This window comes from Mixophyes fleayi, chromosome 10, assembly GCF_038048845.1.
Source record: "Mixophyes fleayi isolate aMixFle1 chromosome 10, aMixFle1.hap1, whole genome shotgun sequence".
NCBI lineage: Eukaryota > Metazoa > Chordata > Amphibia > Anura > Limnodynastidae > Mixophyes > Mixophyes fleayi.
The window spans coordinates 2,773,995-2,794,423 of NC_134411.1; the positions used below are offsets into that span (position 1 = coordinate 2,773,995).

The 20,429-nt window shown below is 42.6% G+C and overlaps 1 protein-coding gene across 2 annotated transcripts in view; it reads right to left on the reverse strand.

Moving 5' to 3' along the window:
* Positions 1-1,477: 1,477 nt before the first annotated feature.
* TRIM66 (tripartite motif containing 66) overlaps positions 1,478-20,429 on the reverse strand; it is a 41,064-nt gene continuing 22,112 nt past the window's right edge. Inside the window, exons 8-19 of one of the 2 annotated variants that reach the window (XM_075187624.1) lie at positions 19,711-19,828; positions 18,508-19,376; positions 16,340-16,507; positions 13,832-14,092; positions 13,165-13,387; positions 12,811-12,874; positions 11,372-11,549; positions 10,247-10,647; positions 9,558-9,693; positions 8,815-8,889; positions 7,763-7,897; positions 1,478-2,655 (exon numbers count right to left, since the gene is read on the reverse strand). In XM_075187624.1, the coding sequence (XP_075043725.1) occupies positions 2,401-2,655; positions 7,763-7,897; positions 8,815-8,889; positions 9,558-9,693; positions 10,247-10,647; positions 11,372-11,549; positions 12,811-12,874; positions 13,165-13,387; positions 13,832-14,092; positions 16,340-16,507; positions 18,508-19,376; positions 19,711-19,828 (2,883 nt within the window). In that variant the 3' untranslated portion in view covers positions 1,478-2,400. Of the gene's footprint in view, positions 2,656-7,762; positions 7,916-8,814; positions 8,890-9,557; positions 9,694-10,246; positions 10,648-11,371; positions 11,550-12,810; positions 12,875-13,164; positions 13,388-13,831; positions 14,093-16,339; positions 16,508-18,507; positions 19,377-19,710; positions 19,829-20,429 lie in introns of both variants that reach the window. The other variant, XM_075187623.1, reaches the window with a different exon arrangement.

Genomic DNA, 20,429 nt, shown 5'->3' on the forward strand with positions numbered 1-20,429 from the left:
TTGCTAGAAGGTTTAGGTTGTTTGAGAAAGAGATTGTGTACGGAGAAATGGTTGGTACCATGTTTCATATATTTAAGTGACTATAGAACCACGCCCACATTAGACAAACCACACCCACAGTTTTCATTACGTCCATTTCTTTGTGTATGTGGACATGACTTAAATGCAAATATATATTTCAATATAGAAATCTGCAATTTATTTTCCCCAGCACTGATTGTTGTTTGTTTTGCTTGTATCTATAACAATGGAGATGAAGGCCACGTGCACTCTCTCTCTTTAATGTGCCAAAGAAATAAATATTCATTTTATTTCTTCCTTTAACAAATATTTGGACACATGATTGTGTCTACAAAACAGAGCCGACTCCTGAGATTTGTTCCTGGAGATTGATGAGTTTCTCTGATTACACCATGAAGTGATGCATTAAAAATTGCTGCAAATTAACCCGTTCATTAAACAAGGGAACCAAGTGATCAGCGCAGAATTAATTATTAATCATAGAAAATGAATTGCAATATAATTGTTATGGCAGGAAAGTAGCGGTTTATATTGGAGTGTAGTGAAGTGAGACGTTTCCTGCAGAGTTTGTACCATGCAATTAAAGCTGACATTTTGTATTAATGTGGAATTATCCAACAGTCGCAGGAGAGGTGTTGAAAGCCAAAACTCTGAAAGAACCGAGAGACGTGAAAATTAAGTTTATTTATAACCCCCAAAAATGTTTCCAGTATTATGTGGCAAAAAAAATTCCCACCCCAAAAGACGCTTTTTATTCACCAGCACTTGGTTATACTTCATGTATATGTGTATCGCATTCCCTGTCTCGTTAGAGACGGGATTACAATCCCTCTGCGGGCGCTACCTGTGCGCACCTCCTGTGCTATAGTGTAGGGATTACGCAGGCTGCACGTTCCAGAGAAGTCTGGCATAGGTACCTTATTCAGTTAGATTACGTATATTCACTTTCCTGCATTTACATTTGTTGGGACCATAAGCTCTTTGGGCGAGTGCTGGATGATGCAGTTTTCCGATATAATATTTTGGCAGATTTTACTTTCGACTGTTCAACTGGGAGTTACTCAGGTTCCAAATGACCTTTGTCATATATTGTCCAGCCTAGCACAGTGCCAAAGGTGGGAGGTATCAATAGCTGACCCCCCACACGGAGACTGCGTAATTGGTCCCCACAGTCACGCCCAAAACCTGGCCCCACACAAAGACACTGTAACTGGCCCCCCCATACACAATGCACCACACATATGTCCAATAAAAAAACGTTATTGTTGGAAACACATGTACTGTAATTGCAGAGAACCAACACAAAGCAATTAACCAGCATGCATTTCACCTGTGGGCCCAGTAATGGAGTGCTGGAAGGGTTAATATCCTGCAGACAGTACTACCCACTAATAGACATTTCACTCATAGAAACAAGCAGTTATTAATTACTAATAGTAAATTAAGTTGAGTTTATTTTCACTTTACAATTGAAGTCTGAAAACATTTTCTAAGAAACTACGGTAGCAAAACTATTTCAACATTAAACTCTGTAACCTGCCGACCTCCAATGGAAAATGCAACGTTTTATATACAATAAACCTAAATAATCATTTAATGTTAGAAAGAAGCCTATCTGAGGTCACTGCTCAACTGCTTAAAATTAATTTATGAAAAGGTTTCCAGGCAGCAGAGTTTTTTTTTAAGGCACTCGATAATGTCCCAAATAAAACAAGTTCTGGTTATCAAACAAGTTCTGTCCGAAAAGAGATTGCAATTGATTTACAAAATACAATTTTTTGTTTACGAGATATTTTCTTTGAAGAGAAAAAACAAAAACATAACTTTGATTCTAATGTTATCACAGACTATAAGGAACATGAACACAAAGTGTGAACATCTAGAAAAATCTTTCATTAATGTGGAAGCTTGGTCCGGCTCAATCAGCGAATTAAACTGTACTAAAACTTATTTCTTACAGATTGTTCCCCTCGTTGGCCAATGCTTGCGGTGTCGTGCATCATCTATGGTTTTTAGCTTCAAGGTGAAAGAAACTACATATATGTATATTGTATGTCCCAGATCCAACAGGGCTGACGACACACACAATGAATTCACACCGAAGCTACCAGTCCAGTCCATGTGCCATGGTCACACGCCTGTTACGTACATTGTCCAACTACAAGTACTAGCAGACCAACTTTGGTGGCCAACGCACCAGATGGGCAAAGTCTTTTCAGGCCCAGATCAGTTGACAGAAAGACCATTGACATATTTTATACCTGCTCTATAAACAAAACATAGCGGTTCTTAATAGATAAACAGGTCCCAGCTATTAAGCTTCTGCATAGAAGTCCCAGACATTCCTCCTTAGACCTTGTCATGGTTGAAATTCAAGACTCAACATAGGTTGAATTCCTTTGTTTTCTGGTTGATGATGTGGCGTCTTCTCCTTTTGGGTTGCACACATTCTTGACCATAAGACGGCCAATGAAAGCCCTTTAAAGTCATGTGACAGTGATCGGCGCCTATCTCCTCCGACTCGGAGTCGTCTTCTTGCGGAAAGGGGAAGATTCTACCGGGGTAGGATTCTTTTAACATGTCCTCGAAAAACAGCTCCAAGTTGCGTCCCGCCTCGGCCACCTCCGAATCTTCCTGTAATTGACAGAATACAAAATCATTTATAATTAGTACTTCATTAATGAAGGACAGTGATATTCAAGTCAGTAAGAGCAGTTACATTGAAACGTTACAGTAGAAATTATAGTTCCAAAATTATTCATTAAACCTAAAATTCCATTTTCCTTATAGTCTTATACTAGAGCTGTAAGGAACTTGTTAGAACTAAGGAGATGTGGAATAAAGGTGCCTGTAGAGATAGATACACATACTCTAAGTCCTGGGCAAAACCCACTGAAGTTTGATAGTATAAGATGGGGGCACACGCTGTGCAACGACCAGCTATTTTGGTAAACAACAACCAAATTGACAAATACTGGTGTGGACATTATGGGGATCATTTAAAAGAGGATGCATTTGCACTCCAAATGTACATGGGAAAAGATGCACTTGTAAAAAAGTTCATTTCGATGCATATTCCTAGATGTACCCATTAGCCAATCAGTAGCCTCAATATAGCATTACTTATCATCATCATTGCTTATCATGACAACACCTCTCCAGCGCCTCTTAAACTAATTGTTTCAGAACTATATGGAGCAGGCAGTTACTATACTCGGCCTATGCTAGACATTCAGCCCCTCCAGGCGCTAAAGTTCAACAATACGCAAAAAATAAAAAGTTTGCCTACACACCTTTGGTGAGCATGCACCATGCGGAAATACGAGTCTAATGGTCCGATTCCAGCTCTGCACATCTCTCAGGTACGTGTTTTTTGTTGCATCACCTGCACCAGCTACAGGTCAGGTGTAAGTGCTGATTACTAGTGATGACGGCTGTGTGTACAGCTAGAACATGTGTTTGTTTCAGGAGCAACTGTAACAATGTATTTTATGTACAATAGACAATAATATCCTAATAAATGTATTTTATGAAAAAGGAAAAAAAAACACTTAATGTTGAAGCAGAACTGCTGCATTCTTCAGTTATGGGACATTACAGTATAGAGTAAGTCAGGGGTGGTGGGAGGGATATTGGTATTACTGAGGCATCAGACTTTAATAATCTCCCTGCAATGGGTTTATCTATCTGGTATATTACAGGACTTGATAATATTTCCCTCTCCGTGTAGGATTATTGCACCAAGGTCGCCGTGACGGCTCAATATTCCAGACTCCGCCGGTGACAAGATCCATTAGGAACATTTAGATTCACATCTCTTGTTACAGAACACGATTCATCAGCTGCTCTTAGATTTCATTCTTCCACTATTGCCGACATAATTTAGCCGCAAGCGGATAGTGCCAAATCTGCATCACACAAGGAGATTAATTGGACGTGGGCTCAGGTATTAAATACCTATTGTGTCGCTGCTGAAAATGCTCTAATTGACTTTAATTAATATAAACTGGCAACAGTCAGCCTAGTGATTGATGCTTTGACAAATATTTAGCTTGTGTGAACAGACTTACATCCACGTTCTGTTGGGTAAACGCTGACAGGCTGGTCATGCCAAGTCTTCCATGCCTGGCACCAATCAACGGCTTCATATCATGGTCCCACAGCTTCTGTTCTATTAAAATCCAAACTGGAACAAGCAATGTCGATGTCAGAGTCCTGGCTGGGAGTGTGCTCGCCCGTCTGACGGGGTTTATGTGACCCAGAAGCTGTTGTCCCCCCAAGGGCATTAATAAGTGACAGAGCGTGGTATGTTGGATGCCACGTGTGGTCCCACCAGTCCTGGTTAGTGCTTGTTATCTTTATAATAAGCTTATATAAGTTTATCGATATTTCACCTTGAGGGATCACCACCTGAAACTCTAGTGGGTAGAAAATACATTATAACGGGCCCAGTACAGGGACAAGTCCTGCTCAAGCTCTGGCCAAGCAACTGCTGGGATTACCTCAGTGTTTGCAATGATAGCAAAACGAGTCAGTGGTTGGGGAAAAGTAGAATAGTTTATTGCAGGACAAACACCAGTGGCAAAGCAATCCTGGAGCTTAGATATTGCAAAACAAAAACGCAATACAAAAAAAAACCAAAAAAAAAAAACAACAGGGAACAAACACTCAGTGCAGGTAATGCAGAAAATAAACAAACAAACACAATCCATGTGTGGAGGGATAAAAAGAACTAATATTGGTTAACTGGTAATTGCAGGAACAATGGACACTCAATGTGGATGATACAAGACATAACAGCAGGGAACCGATGCTGGGGTAATGCAGGAATGGCGGTAGCCGGTACAGCAGGGATGCACAAGAACTAATACTGGATGCAGACAGTCCAAACCACAGGATCAAGACAACATCAATTAATAACCAGCAATGTGCAATGTTTTGGGTTGATAAATAAGGCAGAGGGGCAGGTGCAGGAGATGATCAGGGAAGGAGGTTAACTCCTGCGGGTGAGGTGCAAGAAAACCCAAAAGTCCACAAGAGCAGCCCCTCTGGTAAGATAGAGGTACTGCAGGGGGAATATTCATTACAGAGTCCTAACAGCAACGTCTAACACAGATGGGGCAGGAGTGTTCAACTAGAGCTGCTGAACAGGAAGATACCGCCAGACCTCAGGGTGAAACTATCAGACTAATTCAAATTGGCCTGTAAGCAGTAGAAGATGTTCTGTGAGCGCAGCAAATTCTACTTTAAACTACGACCCAGATCACCTGGTACAAGAGGCCAGGGGGGTGGGGGGGGGGGGGGGGCGTGATTTCTCTGTGGCAAGAAGATCCTCAGAGTCCATCCTTCTCATCTGTAGATTCTTTATTATAATGTCTGGATGATGATGATGATGATGATGACGCCAATGGTTCGATCCACGTACAAAATCCACATTCCCTACAACATGGCTGCAAATTATGACAAGATCAAATCAGCCTTTGTTACAGTCCAGCACTTAAACACCTGAATGTAACACAATTGATTGTGGAAGTTGACGTCTCTTTGATGAGACCAACTGTTACAATACTCCGGTATTCCGGTATATCCCTCTGCTTAGTTTTGCAGAAATGAGCCTTTGAGGAATGGAGACAGAAGGTAGAAGAACCCTCTCCCATCATCATTGGCATCACAATTCAACTTCGTTTTTACGTACAGACCACAGGGTGAATGTTTCAAGCTGATGAGTTTCCAGAGTTTAAAAAGTGGAGATGTTGCAACCAATCAGATACCATCTATCATTTGGTAGATTGTACTAGATTAATGACAGCTAGAATATGATTGGTTGCTATAAGCAACATCTCAACTTTTTAAACCTGCTAGAAACTCTCAGCTTATTACATTTGCCCTCAAGACTCAAGAAGCTGACGCTTTCATGACCACCACAAAACAAGTCACAAATCATTGTCGTCTTCCCATTAGACTTGTCTCTTCATATACAACAACCCCAGCACCACTCTCCTTTAGCAATCCCTACTTCTGCTTTATTATTCAAGAAAATCTCTGCACAGACTGTTTTATCACAGACACAAATTGTTAGTTCATCCTGGAGTCTAAAACCTCCATCTACATCCCAGTCTGTCTGGTGCCCTCTCTGAAGAGGTGTCAGAGTGATATCTGTGCAGGGAACACAGATATTGGGCAGTTACAAGCTTTGCCCATTCCCACAACACCTTAGACCCATTTACCTGAGGATTTCATTGTAGAATTACATAATTTAATGTAATATACTGTGATTTGGGTAGTGGAATATCATTTTAGCCAGATGAGTCACTTGTATTCCTGACCCACCTGCCTTCTGCCAAAACCGGAGCTTCCCTTCTTATTAAACATATATTTAAGCACCATAGTATATTTGTCAGCATAGTTTTCAAGAGAGGAACAATTTACTTCCACAATGTTGAAAGTTTTATGTCAAATCTTACAATATTGAATCATTTTCTTCTTTTCAACCTTTTGAGTAACAGTCAGACTGAATTGCACCAATCAGTCATTGGAACAATATCTGATGTTACGAGTCTGATCATCCACCAAATTTGTCCTAGGCAGAGGTTGCTCATAACAAAGCTCCGCGCTCATCCAAAGGATTTTCTCCATTTTTCTGTGTTTATGGAAATCCCCTCTGACCCATTCCCGTTACGCTATTTTATTCCTCAGAAGTTCCAGCGGCAGAATCTAGTTTCTTACATGAAACAAACTTAGGAGGAGCGTACAATCATCATTACACTGTGCCGTTCCAAGCGAAGAATAAGTTGCAGATTAAAATCAGGAGTTCTGCTATGCTGTTTGAGTGTAGGTATCAACCAGAAACATCAAACTCCAGTAACCACCTTGAAAAGTTTGGACACTACAGGATAACTCAAGTTATCATCAGTCCACCTTTGCCCTCCATCATAACATAAAATTCCTAATGTTTTTTATATTTCATCCCTGTAACCCCAGATCTTATCTGTAGACCATCTACGTCTTCCCTGTCCTGCCCCAATCATCATCATCGAAGGTCGGCCTGGGTATGAAACTGAACAAAAAAAATAAATCTTTCTAGGTGGTTTTGTGGGATCTTTAGTACAAGGAGAAGATGTAGCCCTGAGGAGAGATCTTGCCAAGGATGTAGAGAAGGAACCTTTATAAGCAGATTCCCAGAAAAACCTCATTATGAGGGTCCTGTTCCCCTCATCGGGTGAGGTGTGTAAGGGGTCCAGTCAGAGTCCACCACGAACGCAAGCAGCAAAAGGTTCACGCAGGAAAAAGCGTTTACATACATAGGTTCAGTCAGATACATCTCGAGATGCGTTCAGCTGTACATCGTAGGGTTAAAGCCAAGAGTAACACGTGTGTATACTATTATTACCATAGATTTCTAAGGCGCCACAGTGCTCTGCAGCGCCGTAAAGTAGGGAAGACAGGACATACATAAAACAGGGACATAACGCACCGCCACCGTGCAGAGTAAGCGCAGAGACGAACAAGGACAGTATTAACAGTAAATGCAAAAGTTGTATTACACTATATGAACACAATATAGTAATATAATGAGGTGTCATATAAACAGAGAATACAATCTTAGTAATTATTAATAAATGCAAAGTTGCATTTACCATGTAAAATATAATTAAATAGAAACACAAATACAAATAGTTGCACCAGCACCTCTTTCTCATGTTACAGAAGGAGTAGTCTTACTAATGTATACACTACTTACATAATTAAACTTAGCACAATTCCAGAACATGAGCCTTATGTCAGACACCAGCTCCTCGGGGGTGGAGTAATGAGGGATGTTTCTCTTCTGCAGCTTCTTTCGAATGATTGACATGTCCATTGGCCTCTTTATAATCTGGTAATAGTGACGTGCCTTCATTAAAAAATGTATATATAACAAACACATCAATTAGTTTAATTAAGAAGATTAGAATCTGTACACCAATGTTATCCTTAACTGCGTCAGGCGCTAATGAAATATCTAAGCACTGAGCGGTCTATCCGGCAAGAGATTTATATATTACTCCGGGAACCATAAAATGAATTAGCACAAGGGCCCATTATTATAGGAACATTGACAGTTATACGGGTTGGGGGCCAAGCAGCAATTGCAACTGTCCAATCATGAATATAAAACCCAGGGGCACTAATGGGTCTCTCTCAGCCTGTGGGCCCTAAGTGATTCACCGTCATAAAAGTGGGGTATACAGAAGGGCTGCGGAGAGTGTGTGGTGGTGGTGGTGGGGTTGTTGCCCACTCCTGAAGCTCACACTCTGCTCTCAGAGGCCTTTTCTGAGCATGTGTAGTGAAGCCCCAGTTGGGGAGTAAAGCAGGGACAGGTTCTCACCCAAATTTTGCTATGGGGCCGGGAATGCACTCTTCTTCCTCTGCAAATAAAATTAAACCCCCCTCCTGTGCCTATACTCGGTATATAACTCATTGCCTCAGACCTGCGTTGTATCGCTCTCTCTCCAGTAAATGAATCAGCCGCGTGTGGGAGTCTATATTAGGAAGGTTAATTATCTGCCACGGGTGATAGACGCTTCAATCTACATCAATGACTGGCTGGAGTCATTCACATTTCATGCATGACATGCAAACTCATTACCGGCTTCTCCTTTCAAACTTCAACATCTAACACAGAAAAGGTTACCACTCGTCTGCCTTTCATGTGTACATTGTCGCAGAGTCATCCATCACTCTCCCAGAGGATATAATAGCTTCTCTCCTGTGATTGGAATTAAAATACCAGACAGGACACGTTCTACTTACCAGGGGGCTGACCGGCTCTTGGAAGGGGACACTCAGACTGTTACAATACAACGAGAGCACCAGCTTCTCACACTTCTGTAGGTGGAAACAAATCATTATTAAGGAATTCTCTCATAGACCACGCATGTAACATGTTATTTATGTAGCGTGTTAATCTTCCGCTTTATAGCCCAGAGACAGATCACAAGGAGAGGGGGCATTAGGGTCATTTGTGAACCTCAAAAATAGAAGAGCCACAAGGAAGACGACCTTCCCCCTTTGTACAGGGAAACACATGGGACTGCAGGATCTGTGGGTGTGATAATATATGTACTGACTGATGGGATGGTTAGGGCAGATAGAGGGGTCATTGCTGAGGACGGATTAGACACAGGGGGTCTTCAACAAGTGTAATATAAACATTGAAATACACAGAAGTTCCACGTGTAGTAAGTACAGAACCAGAGGTCCCCTCACGCTCATCATTCATTTATAAATAAACAGACTGGGAGGGGGGGGCACAGACCGTCTGTCCATCTCTCTGGGCATTATTATTGTATAATTAATGCTTTCTCAGTAAGCGGTTTCCTTGGGGCTCCCCGGTGGTCAGACCGGCCATCTCCATTAAATAAAATGACAGCGGTCGGGACATCGGAAGCATCTCAATATTAGTGAGAGATTTCCTACAGCAGAGGACTGGATAGCACTGCACCATAGGCTTTATTCCCTATTATATTAATTCATAATTTACCCATATTACTCACCCTCTGGTCGTAGGCGTTGAGATGCGGTAACATTCCCTCTTCAATCTTATTCTCTCTGCTATACCGGATATTATCACAATCGTATTCCACTTCTGGCTCGTTCAGATTCCGGCACAGTGTACACACCCATTCGCCACTGTAGAGAATACACCAGATTACTCCTAAATCCCAGAAGTCTTCTCTGGGGCCTGATTAAGGATAGTCCCTGCTCGGAGCCCCTCTCCCCCCTACCATGCTAATACACAATGGGCAAAAGGGTCCTGATAATCTGCCAGTTTATTTTCATTAAAACCAGAACGAGCGATACGGAGAGTGAAGATGTGAAGGGGGAGGGGGGTATTTCTCCTGCCCAATCCTTGTCTCACCTACTCGCCCAAGAAACCCCCCCCCCCCCCAAAAAGCTTTGCGCCTTAGGCTTCAGCCTAGTCATCCTATTGGATAATCAGGCCCTGGTCGACCAGACCAGAAATACCTGCTGATTACTACCCACATCTGGCCAGCAGGTGGCAGCAGAGCAGTTCTGCCAGTGATCTTTAAGTTGCCCAATATGTGAGTAAGTGATAATAAGATACCCCTATGATCTTTGTACACAACAGCTTCCTGTATGAGGGAGGAGAACATGAGACTGAAGTACCCACAGAACCCGCTTGAGTCACAGATTGATATAAACAGTGAATTTACTGCCGTACCCCGGGAAGCTGAGCAGCGCCGGCACGTGGCAGGATAAGTGGAAAACCTTGGGGCATTTGTCACAACACAGCATCTCCCCTCCATTCAGGCACACGGCACAGAAATCCTCATTTTCAATGTGGTTGGGGTCATCAGACTTCTTCACCATCGCTGGCCCTAAGGTGATTTTACATTCTTGGGTATGTTCAGCCACTGGGTCAGGCTCCATAATGTGTCGGATCTCCTGGGATCCTCCGGTATACGAGTGTATCCGGGGGAAAGGGTGCGGTAGTGGCGGAGGTGGAGCTGCTGGCAACGGATGAGTCAGATCCTGGGGTAAAGGATCTGATCCGTATGGTAATGTGGACTGCGGTGAAACCTCTGCGGAGGGAGAGGCCGAGCACAGGTTGTCTGGATTCACCTAGGACATCAAGAAATACATTATTTAGGACCCCGAAGTCCTCCCAATAAGAGACTTTACTGCTTAAAATCAAATGAGATTGTCCAGTATAAAATTAATGAAATTAATGTTTTACTCTCTAAAGTAAAGGGGCTATATATGTTCAGATATTCCAGCAAAGCGTGCAAGATTTAAAGGTCTGACCAGAAACTTTAGGAGACTCTGATCCTACATACCCCCTAACCACAGGATAAAATGCTAAGGCTAGCAGCGGTTCTCCAGAGCTTGTTGGCTTTGCTCCACCTGGTGTTTGTAGTGGGATACAGCAGAGGTCAGGGATCACCACCAAAGCACTTTCCCTGATCTGCAAGTCTAAATAAAGGAATGGTCCCCTTATAGACAATCCTCACTCTGTAAAGAGTGCCGCCACCCCACAGCGCCAGTTAGTGCTTTGGTGGTGATGTCTGCCGCTAAACTGACCTCAGCTGTATCCCACTACAAACACCAGGTGGAGACAAGCTCGCAACCTCTGGAGAACCGCTGCTACGGGGTATGTAAGCAAGGTCTGTTAGAACAGGTGCCGCTGTAATCCTAAACCTTTAACCTGGGCTGACGTGAATGGTCTATTTCAGGCCTGGATACTGGTTTTGCTTCTCTTCCTGATAGTGTTGGATCGCACAAATCACTAACAAGACAACCCCTTTAAAGACTGAGCTGAAACCTCTGCAATTACTCCTAGACCTACCTTTATGGACATGCTTTTGGATCTGGCTCCATATTTAATAAGTAAACGTAGAGATCCGTCGTCTTCATCTTTTTTCTGAGGCTGCACCTTAAAGACGGGGAGCTCTCCGAAATCCGGGGGACAGATCTTTAGCCGTTCCAGGCGGACATACGGGATTTTAGTTTCTTTAGGTTCTGGCCTGAGTAAGAGAAAATAATATCTGGTACCAGCTATTGTGCGCATCAGATGTGGAAGATCCCAGCGTCTATATGTGCCAGGAATCTGCAGCTTTTATCTGTATTCACCTTTCTTATGAACATTTTTATGCAAGTCTATGAAATACGTTTTCTATGCAGTTTTCTGTCAAGAAGCTTTCATCAATGTCCCGCAATAAATCTTTTATCTACTATACTGCTAATTAAAGTTACGTCAGCATCTTACTGCCCCATTCCCATTGTCTTCCTCTGATTTATGCAATAACTTCATTTTTAATAGAAGCTGAAACAGAGGACATCCCAAAAACCTGACTGCCTAAATTAGCGATAAGCTATGTTCTGGCACGTCATGCTGTGACTTGTAGTCCTACAGCAGCTGGCAAGTAACAAGTTGTCTGAAGGTGGGTTCAATGAGATCCCAAAATTTATTTTCCATTTCATATTGTCAGTAAAAACCTCCTAGTTCTATCGCTGCATTACCAGAAAAAAAAAAAGAACATTATGTATTAGAGGAGCCATCTTTGGTGGGCCACAAAAAAAAGCGACAAGCTTTTGGGTTGTTGTGGAAATGTGGGTACAGTGTGACAGCAAAAACTGGTGTATTGTAGACGGTCGCTGTTGTGTGACTGAGAAAAAGTCACTAACTGACTGCTCACACAGCGGCTGGTGATTACTGTTTGTTCATCAGAATACATTGTACTACGTTCCTTATTGGGAAACACCCAGTTGATTCAATTACATTTAAATGGGCAACTGAACTAAAGCTGATTGAAGTGTTTGTAATGTAATTGTGTAACAATTTTACAAATGTTATACTTTGCACGTGCTCCGAAAAGGTCTTTCTGTTCTGCCAAATCAAAATAAATTTCTATGTGATGCGATCGTGTTTTTTGGTTTGTTTTTTTAACAAAACAGCTGATTAAGAACGATTGGATCAGTAAAAATGCAGAAGAAACGAGTGCGTCTGATCCGTACATGTTACGTGGTTGTTTGCTCAAGTTTAGTACTAATGAGAACAAAGAGATCTCGGAGCTCGCACAGCGTCAGATACTCAAATCTTCTTGTTACTTTGTGTTATTTTGGTCAGGACGGGTAATTACTTCTGGACCCAGCCGAATTGTTCATCCAAATTCCTTGATAACCAAACAGCTTTGTATTCAATACCTGTCCTCAATCTGCACCTTAAATAACTGTGTACAGTAACCTATGTGCTATATATAAAAGACAGTAATAACAGATATTTACCGGCTGATGATTTCGTGGCTCTTTGTGTCCTCGGGATAACGGTGCTGGAAGCGATTATCAGTATCTAGAGGAAACGTAACGGTGATATGAGTGCGGCACTTACAGTTCATCATCCATGTATTTATCTTCATGCTGGTGATCTGCGTGACGCAATAGTGTCTATAATGTTATAATATGTGCAGAATGCCTCTATGATCAGCGACAGCAACACTGGTCATCGCTGCAGAGTAGCGATCAATCCGTTCCTGGGATTTATAGTGAAATTACAGAGGAACGAATGGACAACGTGTCAGTGTGTGGGTGATGTGGGGTGCAGCTTTGTGGGGTGTGAAGAGTATTATAGGGTCTAGTTACCGGCTTCGTTCTTTATCTCCTTGATGACGGGTGGCAGCGGGGTTGTGTCCCTTCTGGGGGCGACGGATGGGTCACGCGGGTAACATTTCTTAATGGACAGATTTATCGGCTCTTCAAACATATTCTCCAGCGGCAGAACGATGTCACTCAGCGCGTTCCCGCTGTCGCTTCCCAGCGCGCTGTCTGCCGGGGGCCCGCTGCAGCTGAAGTTCTCATTTTCAATCTGGGGGAGGAATTGGAGGTTAAAAAGGGTGTAAAGACGGCTCCTGGGATTCTGGAGAGCCCAAGAAGAGAAGGCACATTTTAGGGGTGTTCCCTGATTTTTTTTCTCCCAGCAAAAGGGTCAGGATTTATATACCTCTGATGAGCAGAAAAAACAAAAAATGTTTTAAATGAATGAAGCAGGTGGCCCTAAAGGGTTAGTAAGCTGGACATTATCAAGTCCATGCTCACTATTATAAGTGGCGCACTCTAGGGCAGGTAACGGCTATGAGTGGCGCTCTGGGGCAGACCTGGAATCTGGTAGTTGGAAGCAGATATGCAATGAAGCCCCAGAGTAAGGGACCGTACACAATGTCTCATCTATGTACAAGCAGGAGAGGCAGGGTGGTCCCTGAGCTCTGGTGATGTTTGTGTCTTTATCCTCAGGTGTATCAGTAAATCATACCTTACATATGGCATTTCCCAGGAGAGCGCCCCCTGTTGCTAGGTGATCAGTAGACTCCAAGTGCATATTCTCAGCACCAGCTGCTTCCATGGCACCATAGCCTGCGATCCTCGCCGTCTCGGCATCGGTGTAACATCTGTCCTGGGGCTGCTCAAAGAACTGGCAGGACACTGCCTGCATCTGGGGGTCCACCGAGCGGGACAGTCTGGGGGACGATAACTCCAGATCCGGAGAATTCGAGAAACTCTCTGAGGCTGAACGCTGTAAATCAGATGATATTCACCAGACTAATGTTATACCCACAGCAACAAAATAACAACTAAATCACTGAACTTTTATTTGTTACATTGTATCCAATCTTCATATTGTATTAAATCACAGGTGTTACATTATAGAGAGGCTGAGGTCATGTGACTCCCCTGGCCAGTGATTGGAGCAGCTCAGCTACAGAGGAACAAACTAACAAATACATTGTTACATCTGCCAGATATTAGTATTAGTCTCCCATCAATAGCAAATTACAAGATCCTTCTAACAACAACAGCAATAAAGATGTACAGATAATGACCAGAATAGGCGGCATTAGCTCTATGTTGATTACATTTTTTCCCAAACTTCCCTTTAAAAAAAAAAAAAAAAAAAAAAAAGTGTTTTCTTTTCCAGTGAGGTATGAGGCACAGAGCAAGCCTAACAATGGCAGCTTTATATATCGGACACACACTTCAAGCTAATGCCATTAGTTTATTATCTTCCCTACATCCCCTTTTGCTACATTGTTGTATTTAAAGATACATTTGGATGAAACATGACTATTACACACAGAGCCCCTCTTGCTGGATCAATTATGCCTGAGAAATAATCTGTACAAAATATTTGTTTAAGAAAAGCAATGATACCATTTTTCAGGACAATTTGGTCACTAGGGGGCACTGTGTAAGGATTATTCATTTTAATCAGCATAGTGAATGTTAATATGCAGAGATATTGGACCCGACGATTCATTAAGGAAAGTAAGGTAAAAAAGTGAGTAAATTTGATTCTGGCCAAAACCATGTTACACTGCAAGGGGTGCAAATTAGTTTATTATTTTGCACGCAAGATAAATATTGGCTGTTTTTTCATGTAGCACACACATACTTGATAGCTATATTTGTACACTGAAATTTAAAGTTGATCAGGGACATTCTCTACCCCAACTATAAATCTGTCCTCACATTTTACAATTACCTCCCCCTCCAATGCAACATGGTTTTGCTGAGGTGAAAAGTTACTCATTTTTTTTGCTTTACTTTCCTTAACGAATCAGGTCCAATAAGTTCTTTTTGCAGTATGTAATATATCCATATGTTTAACTGATTACATATAGACAATAGGGCCTGATTCAAGTCGGATTGCAACTTGCACGTGTCTTATTTTCTTATTTAATCTGTATATATAGACAGTACGCAAAGGAGAATAAGGTAATATACATGACAATCTTATATCACTACTTGCACACACGTTGCGTTTTAAAACAACAGCACAAAACTTGTGCTAGTTCCGGCCATATTCGAAACCAAGTGAAGCTCAAGATCCGTTTCCATATGAATCCGTGTATAAGTGAGCTCTGCCTAGACCGTACTTCTGTACGTAGATACACAATGTTAAACGCACATGTGTATGTACAATTAACTTTTTTTTATCACAAAACAAAAATATTTATCAGTATCATCATTTAGATAAATATTATATTTCAAATAGAATATTTATTTTTACATTATTTACATAAAGATGCTTTCAATGCGATATGTACATACAATGCGTTTATATACTATATATATATTTTAGCATAGAACAAGTGAATGCAACGACCAAGTGGCACACATACGACATACGTGTACATTATAAAATACTATATGGTGTCGGTCATTACTAGTAGTCAGCACTTACACCTGTCCTGTAGCTGCTGCAAGTGACACGGTTGAAAACAAGCGCAGTAAAGAGAAACACAGGACTTGAATCAGCTGTATACGCCCTCTGCACATTGCCCATGTGTGTTGGCTCCTTCCCATCCCCCACCAATTCGTAGACAGACCGAAGTGTCATATGCATTCAGACATGAATTACAAGCATTTTCGTTTATTGGCGTAATGTCTGTTTTCGAGAAGTTCTATTCCACGCAAGATACAGCGTACAAACGGACTTTTGTTTGAACATGAATCAGGCCCATAAAATGTAAATAAACCATTTATATACAAGAAATATTTCCCTGTTATAGAGGGAGATACTTATCATTGATCCCTGGGTTAAGAAACGGCTTTGCTGCAGGAACATCCTATGAAAAGGCGGCACTAACTACCGGCACGGTGGGCTCAGGAGTTTTATATTGACCAAAGGAAACGTCTTGTTACATTTTACGGTAAAAAAGAAATAAATCACATTATCCGACATGGGGTAAAGTGTGGTTTACAACAAAACCGCCTCTGTCTTTATTAATAATTGTTCCATAGCTGGTGTTACAATAAATACCTTCCTGACTGAGCTCCCAGAAAGTTGGTTCCGCCGGCACGCGTCGTTCTCCACCGCGGCAATGATCTCATCTGCTATGGACTGGGATTGCGGGTTACCCGGAGAATGGGTGATGACGGGGGATAGGTCGACGGTGTGTCCTCCGGGTGATATGGGGTCATCACAGACCTGCATTTATCACAAAATGAAAACTACTTAGACAGTTTCCCTGAAATATAATCAGAGAACCTGATAATAGAAGGAAACAATGTATCTGTTCCACAGTATCTTTTTATTAGGTCCTCACTAAAAGGACATTAACGTTGTAACATAAATTTTATTAATTTTATCAATAATATCCAAAGACGAACATCTACACTGTGTGATATCAACCACTGTATACATTATATCAATACTGCATTGTACTAAATGTCCAATCCTACGACATGTTGTGCATTTTATACATGATATCAATTGTAACATAGATAATTCTTACATCATTATAGTTGTTTTATTATAAAACATGTACCCAATCTATTCCTTATATACTATGGGTTAGATTCTATACATTGTGTGCTATGATTGCTACACATTCTACTTATTATACATTCCACGCTGTGCACTCTACACATTTTATCATGTACTTTGTATACTACACACTGTGCATATTTGACTCATTTTTTGTGCACTCCACATATTCTTCTATATTATGTATAAATACGCCCTCAGTGGCCATATTAATTCCCTGTGCCGGAAAGCTGGCGCAATATGCGCTCCTGATGGTGACGCGGCCAGAACTATTTAGGTGCTGCCGATTAGCTAATTGTGAATTCACCTCTGAAGCCGACAGGTGCTTTATTCATTGCCTGTGAATATATTATTTTGTGCTGCTGTCATAAGTACAAGAGAAGGGATATTATATCTGATGTATTATAAAGAGCTGTTATTTATTTTTATTTTTTTAAACAAACTTAACTTTTCTTGTGCTCACGCCCTGTGTGTATGTTTGTGTAAGTACGCCTGACGTAAACCTGGCACATACCACTGAACAACGCTGCAGGCATCTTGCAGTGTGCGTCACTCATCATATTACAATATCTTAATGTGCAGATTTATAAGTGAAAATAGGTTCAGTATGCGTCAAACGCAGCATTAGGCCAATTATATTCTATACGTTCCATGCTGTGCACTCTATGCATTCTACTCACTATATTATATATATACCCAGCTGTGCACTCTACGCATTCTACTCACTATATTATATATATTCCCTGCTGTGCACTCTATGCATTCTACTCACTATATTATATATATTCCCTGCTGTGCACTCTATGCATTCTACTCACTATATTATATATATATTCCCTGCTGTGCACTCTATGCATTCTACTCACTATATTATATATATATTCCCTGCTGTGCACTCTATGCATTCTACTCACTATATTATATATATTCCCTGCTGTGCACTTTCTACTCGTGTATATTCTTTCCATTCCATACTATGTTTTCTTCATATTGTTTTATTATAGCATATACATTCCATGCTGTGTACTCTACTCCTTATATTACATAGATTCCACTGGTCATTGTTTACATTCTACTTATTAAGTTTCATCCATTCCATATTGTACACTACATTCTAGTAACTATATTTTATGCATGCCATGCACTTTACACATTCTACTTATAATCAGGCCCGGCGCTCCCATTAGGCAAGGTTAGGCACTTGCCTAGGGCGCCGGGCCCTGGAGGGCGCCACAGAATGGTAAATGACTTTAAAACTGTGCGGCGACCGCTGACCATGCCTGTCACGGCCGCCGCACAGCATTCAGATGCACGGGGAGGGGGGGGAAGAGGCTATTGCTCACCACCGCCGCCTCTCTGCTCCGTCTCCTCCCCTCCACTCACTAGTGTCAGTGAGTGGAGGGGAGGAGACGGAGCAGAGAGGCGGCGGTGGTGAGACAAGGTATGGAAAGACGGGGTGAGGGGGGAGGAGGGAGCCGATTTTTTTTGGGGGGGGGGCGGCGATTTTGTAAAAATGCCTAGGGCGCCATGGACCCTAGCACCGGCCCTGCTTATAATACTCTATACATGCCATGCTGTGCACTCTACACATTCTACTTATAATACTCTATACATGCCATGCTGTGCACTCTACACATTCTACTTATACTCTGGGCACTGACCGGAGGCACCTCCTCCTGGCTTTGCAGCGGCAGTGGAGCCGGCTGCCGCACTATGTAGTTAATCTGTCCCACAATGGTCTGCTGCACCTGCTGCGGCTGTTTGCTCTGGTTCAGCTGCACGTTTGAGGGCTGACTCTGCAGCAGAAGCTCCAGTCCTTTCTGCATCTGCTCCAGCTCAAACTGTTGGTTAATCAAGTCCAGACTGTGGTGCATGACGGGTTCATGTGCGGCGTCGGCCGGGCAGAGCGGTGGCTGCGCCTGGTTCTGGTGTCTCTGCTGCTGAATGTGACTCACGCTGTGCACGGGGCCCAGTTGCATCTGCACAGATGGGGTCTGTAAGGCGGACGCTGTGCTCAGCGGGATGGTTGAATGCACCGGGCTAAAGTCCTGCGACGGGACGGAGCATATCGGGGCCACACTTTGTATAGTGGGCTGGACGGGCGCTCTCGGCTGCTGCTGGTTCTCCGACCAGTAAGAGGAGTTTTCATGTTCTACGGGCGTCGGATTAGATAACCAGGGCTGAATCACCCGTAGGGGTCGGGGCACCGGGCACTTCTGCTCCTTGCCAGAGCTGAACTGTATGGGCTGCACCGCCTGCTGCTTTATGGTGGTGGAATGGGTGAAGTTGACGTGTTGGCTCACGGTACTGCTGGCCGGCTGGCTCTTGGTTATGGATGGCAGCGTGTGGCAGTGCGCACAGCAGACGGGTGTGGGGCACTGGACAGTAGATACAAAGTTCTGGGAATTGCTGATGGTAGCGAGGTGGGAGGTGGTTGGAGGGTGGTAATAAGGTGACTGTACGTCGTCTATAGGTCCATAGCTGGGGATATCAGCGGGAGGTAACTGGGCCGTATCGGTCATAATACAACCTGGGGAGACACACAAGGATGTTGTATGAAACATTAACCATATAGGAGGCCAAATTCAAAGCACAAAACAAATGCACCTTTGGAACCCTGATTTGCTGAAATGCACCTAGATTTGTGGTGGAACAAGATGGCGGCATTTGAGGAGCAGCTGCAGATCGCGCAGCCCGAGGGTCAGTCGGGCCCTTTTAGGGGTTTCCTATCACAGTACAAAGAAGGAACCTCGTTGTAGCTGGATGTACGCTGGGAACAAGAGTACAAAACCAAGGCGATGTGTCTGCATAGAGCGCCCCTCACAACAGAACTCTACAAATATCTCGCTTGACTCATCTCGTACCTAAGTTCGAAATTTGTTTTGTCCAAAATGAGGGCTCCCAACTGAACTTCATCTTGACGGGGCGCCCGAAGTCACCGCCACAGCTGGTTTCCAGCAGTCGCTGCATTTGGAAGACAATCTGAGGAGAAAACGTGACACAAACAAAACATAAAATACAAAAAAAAAAATAAAAAAAAAAAATGGTGATTTCAATGGGAGCGTTGGGCCCTCATTAAAATTTGGTGGAGGAGACGTAAAAAGAACATGGTAACTAAAAGAAGTGGCGGGATTAACTGCCAGGACCCCACTTTCCTGCTGTTCCCCATCTGTCGTGAAACTACAAATCCCAGCATGCCCTCCCAGGCAGATGCCACCAGTTCCTATTACAAGCTGTAGCATAATCCCTGCGACTCTTCCTATAGAACACGGACAGTGCAGGGGATGAACTGGGAACAGTGGGAGTCAGGGAACGCTCCACCCCCCTCCGGTGCTTAGTGTTACTATAGGAAATATCTGCAACATAGTTACTGATCTTCTCCCTCTTGATATATTTGTTGCTGTCTGATTTCCCACCCTAAAGGATAACAGATTATATAGTAGAATGATCTGTAAATGACCTACATATATCTGCAGCAGAGCAATACGTTTTTCTGGTTCACTTATACATCATAAGCCCAGGTACAGACCCAAATAATATAAATATATATATTACAGTCTGAAACTTTTAAGATACCCAGCCT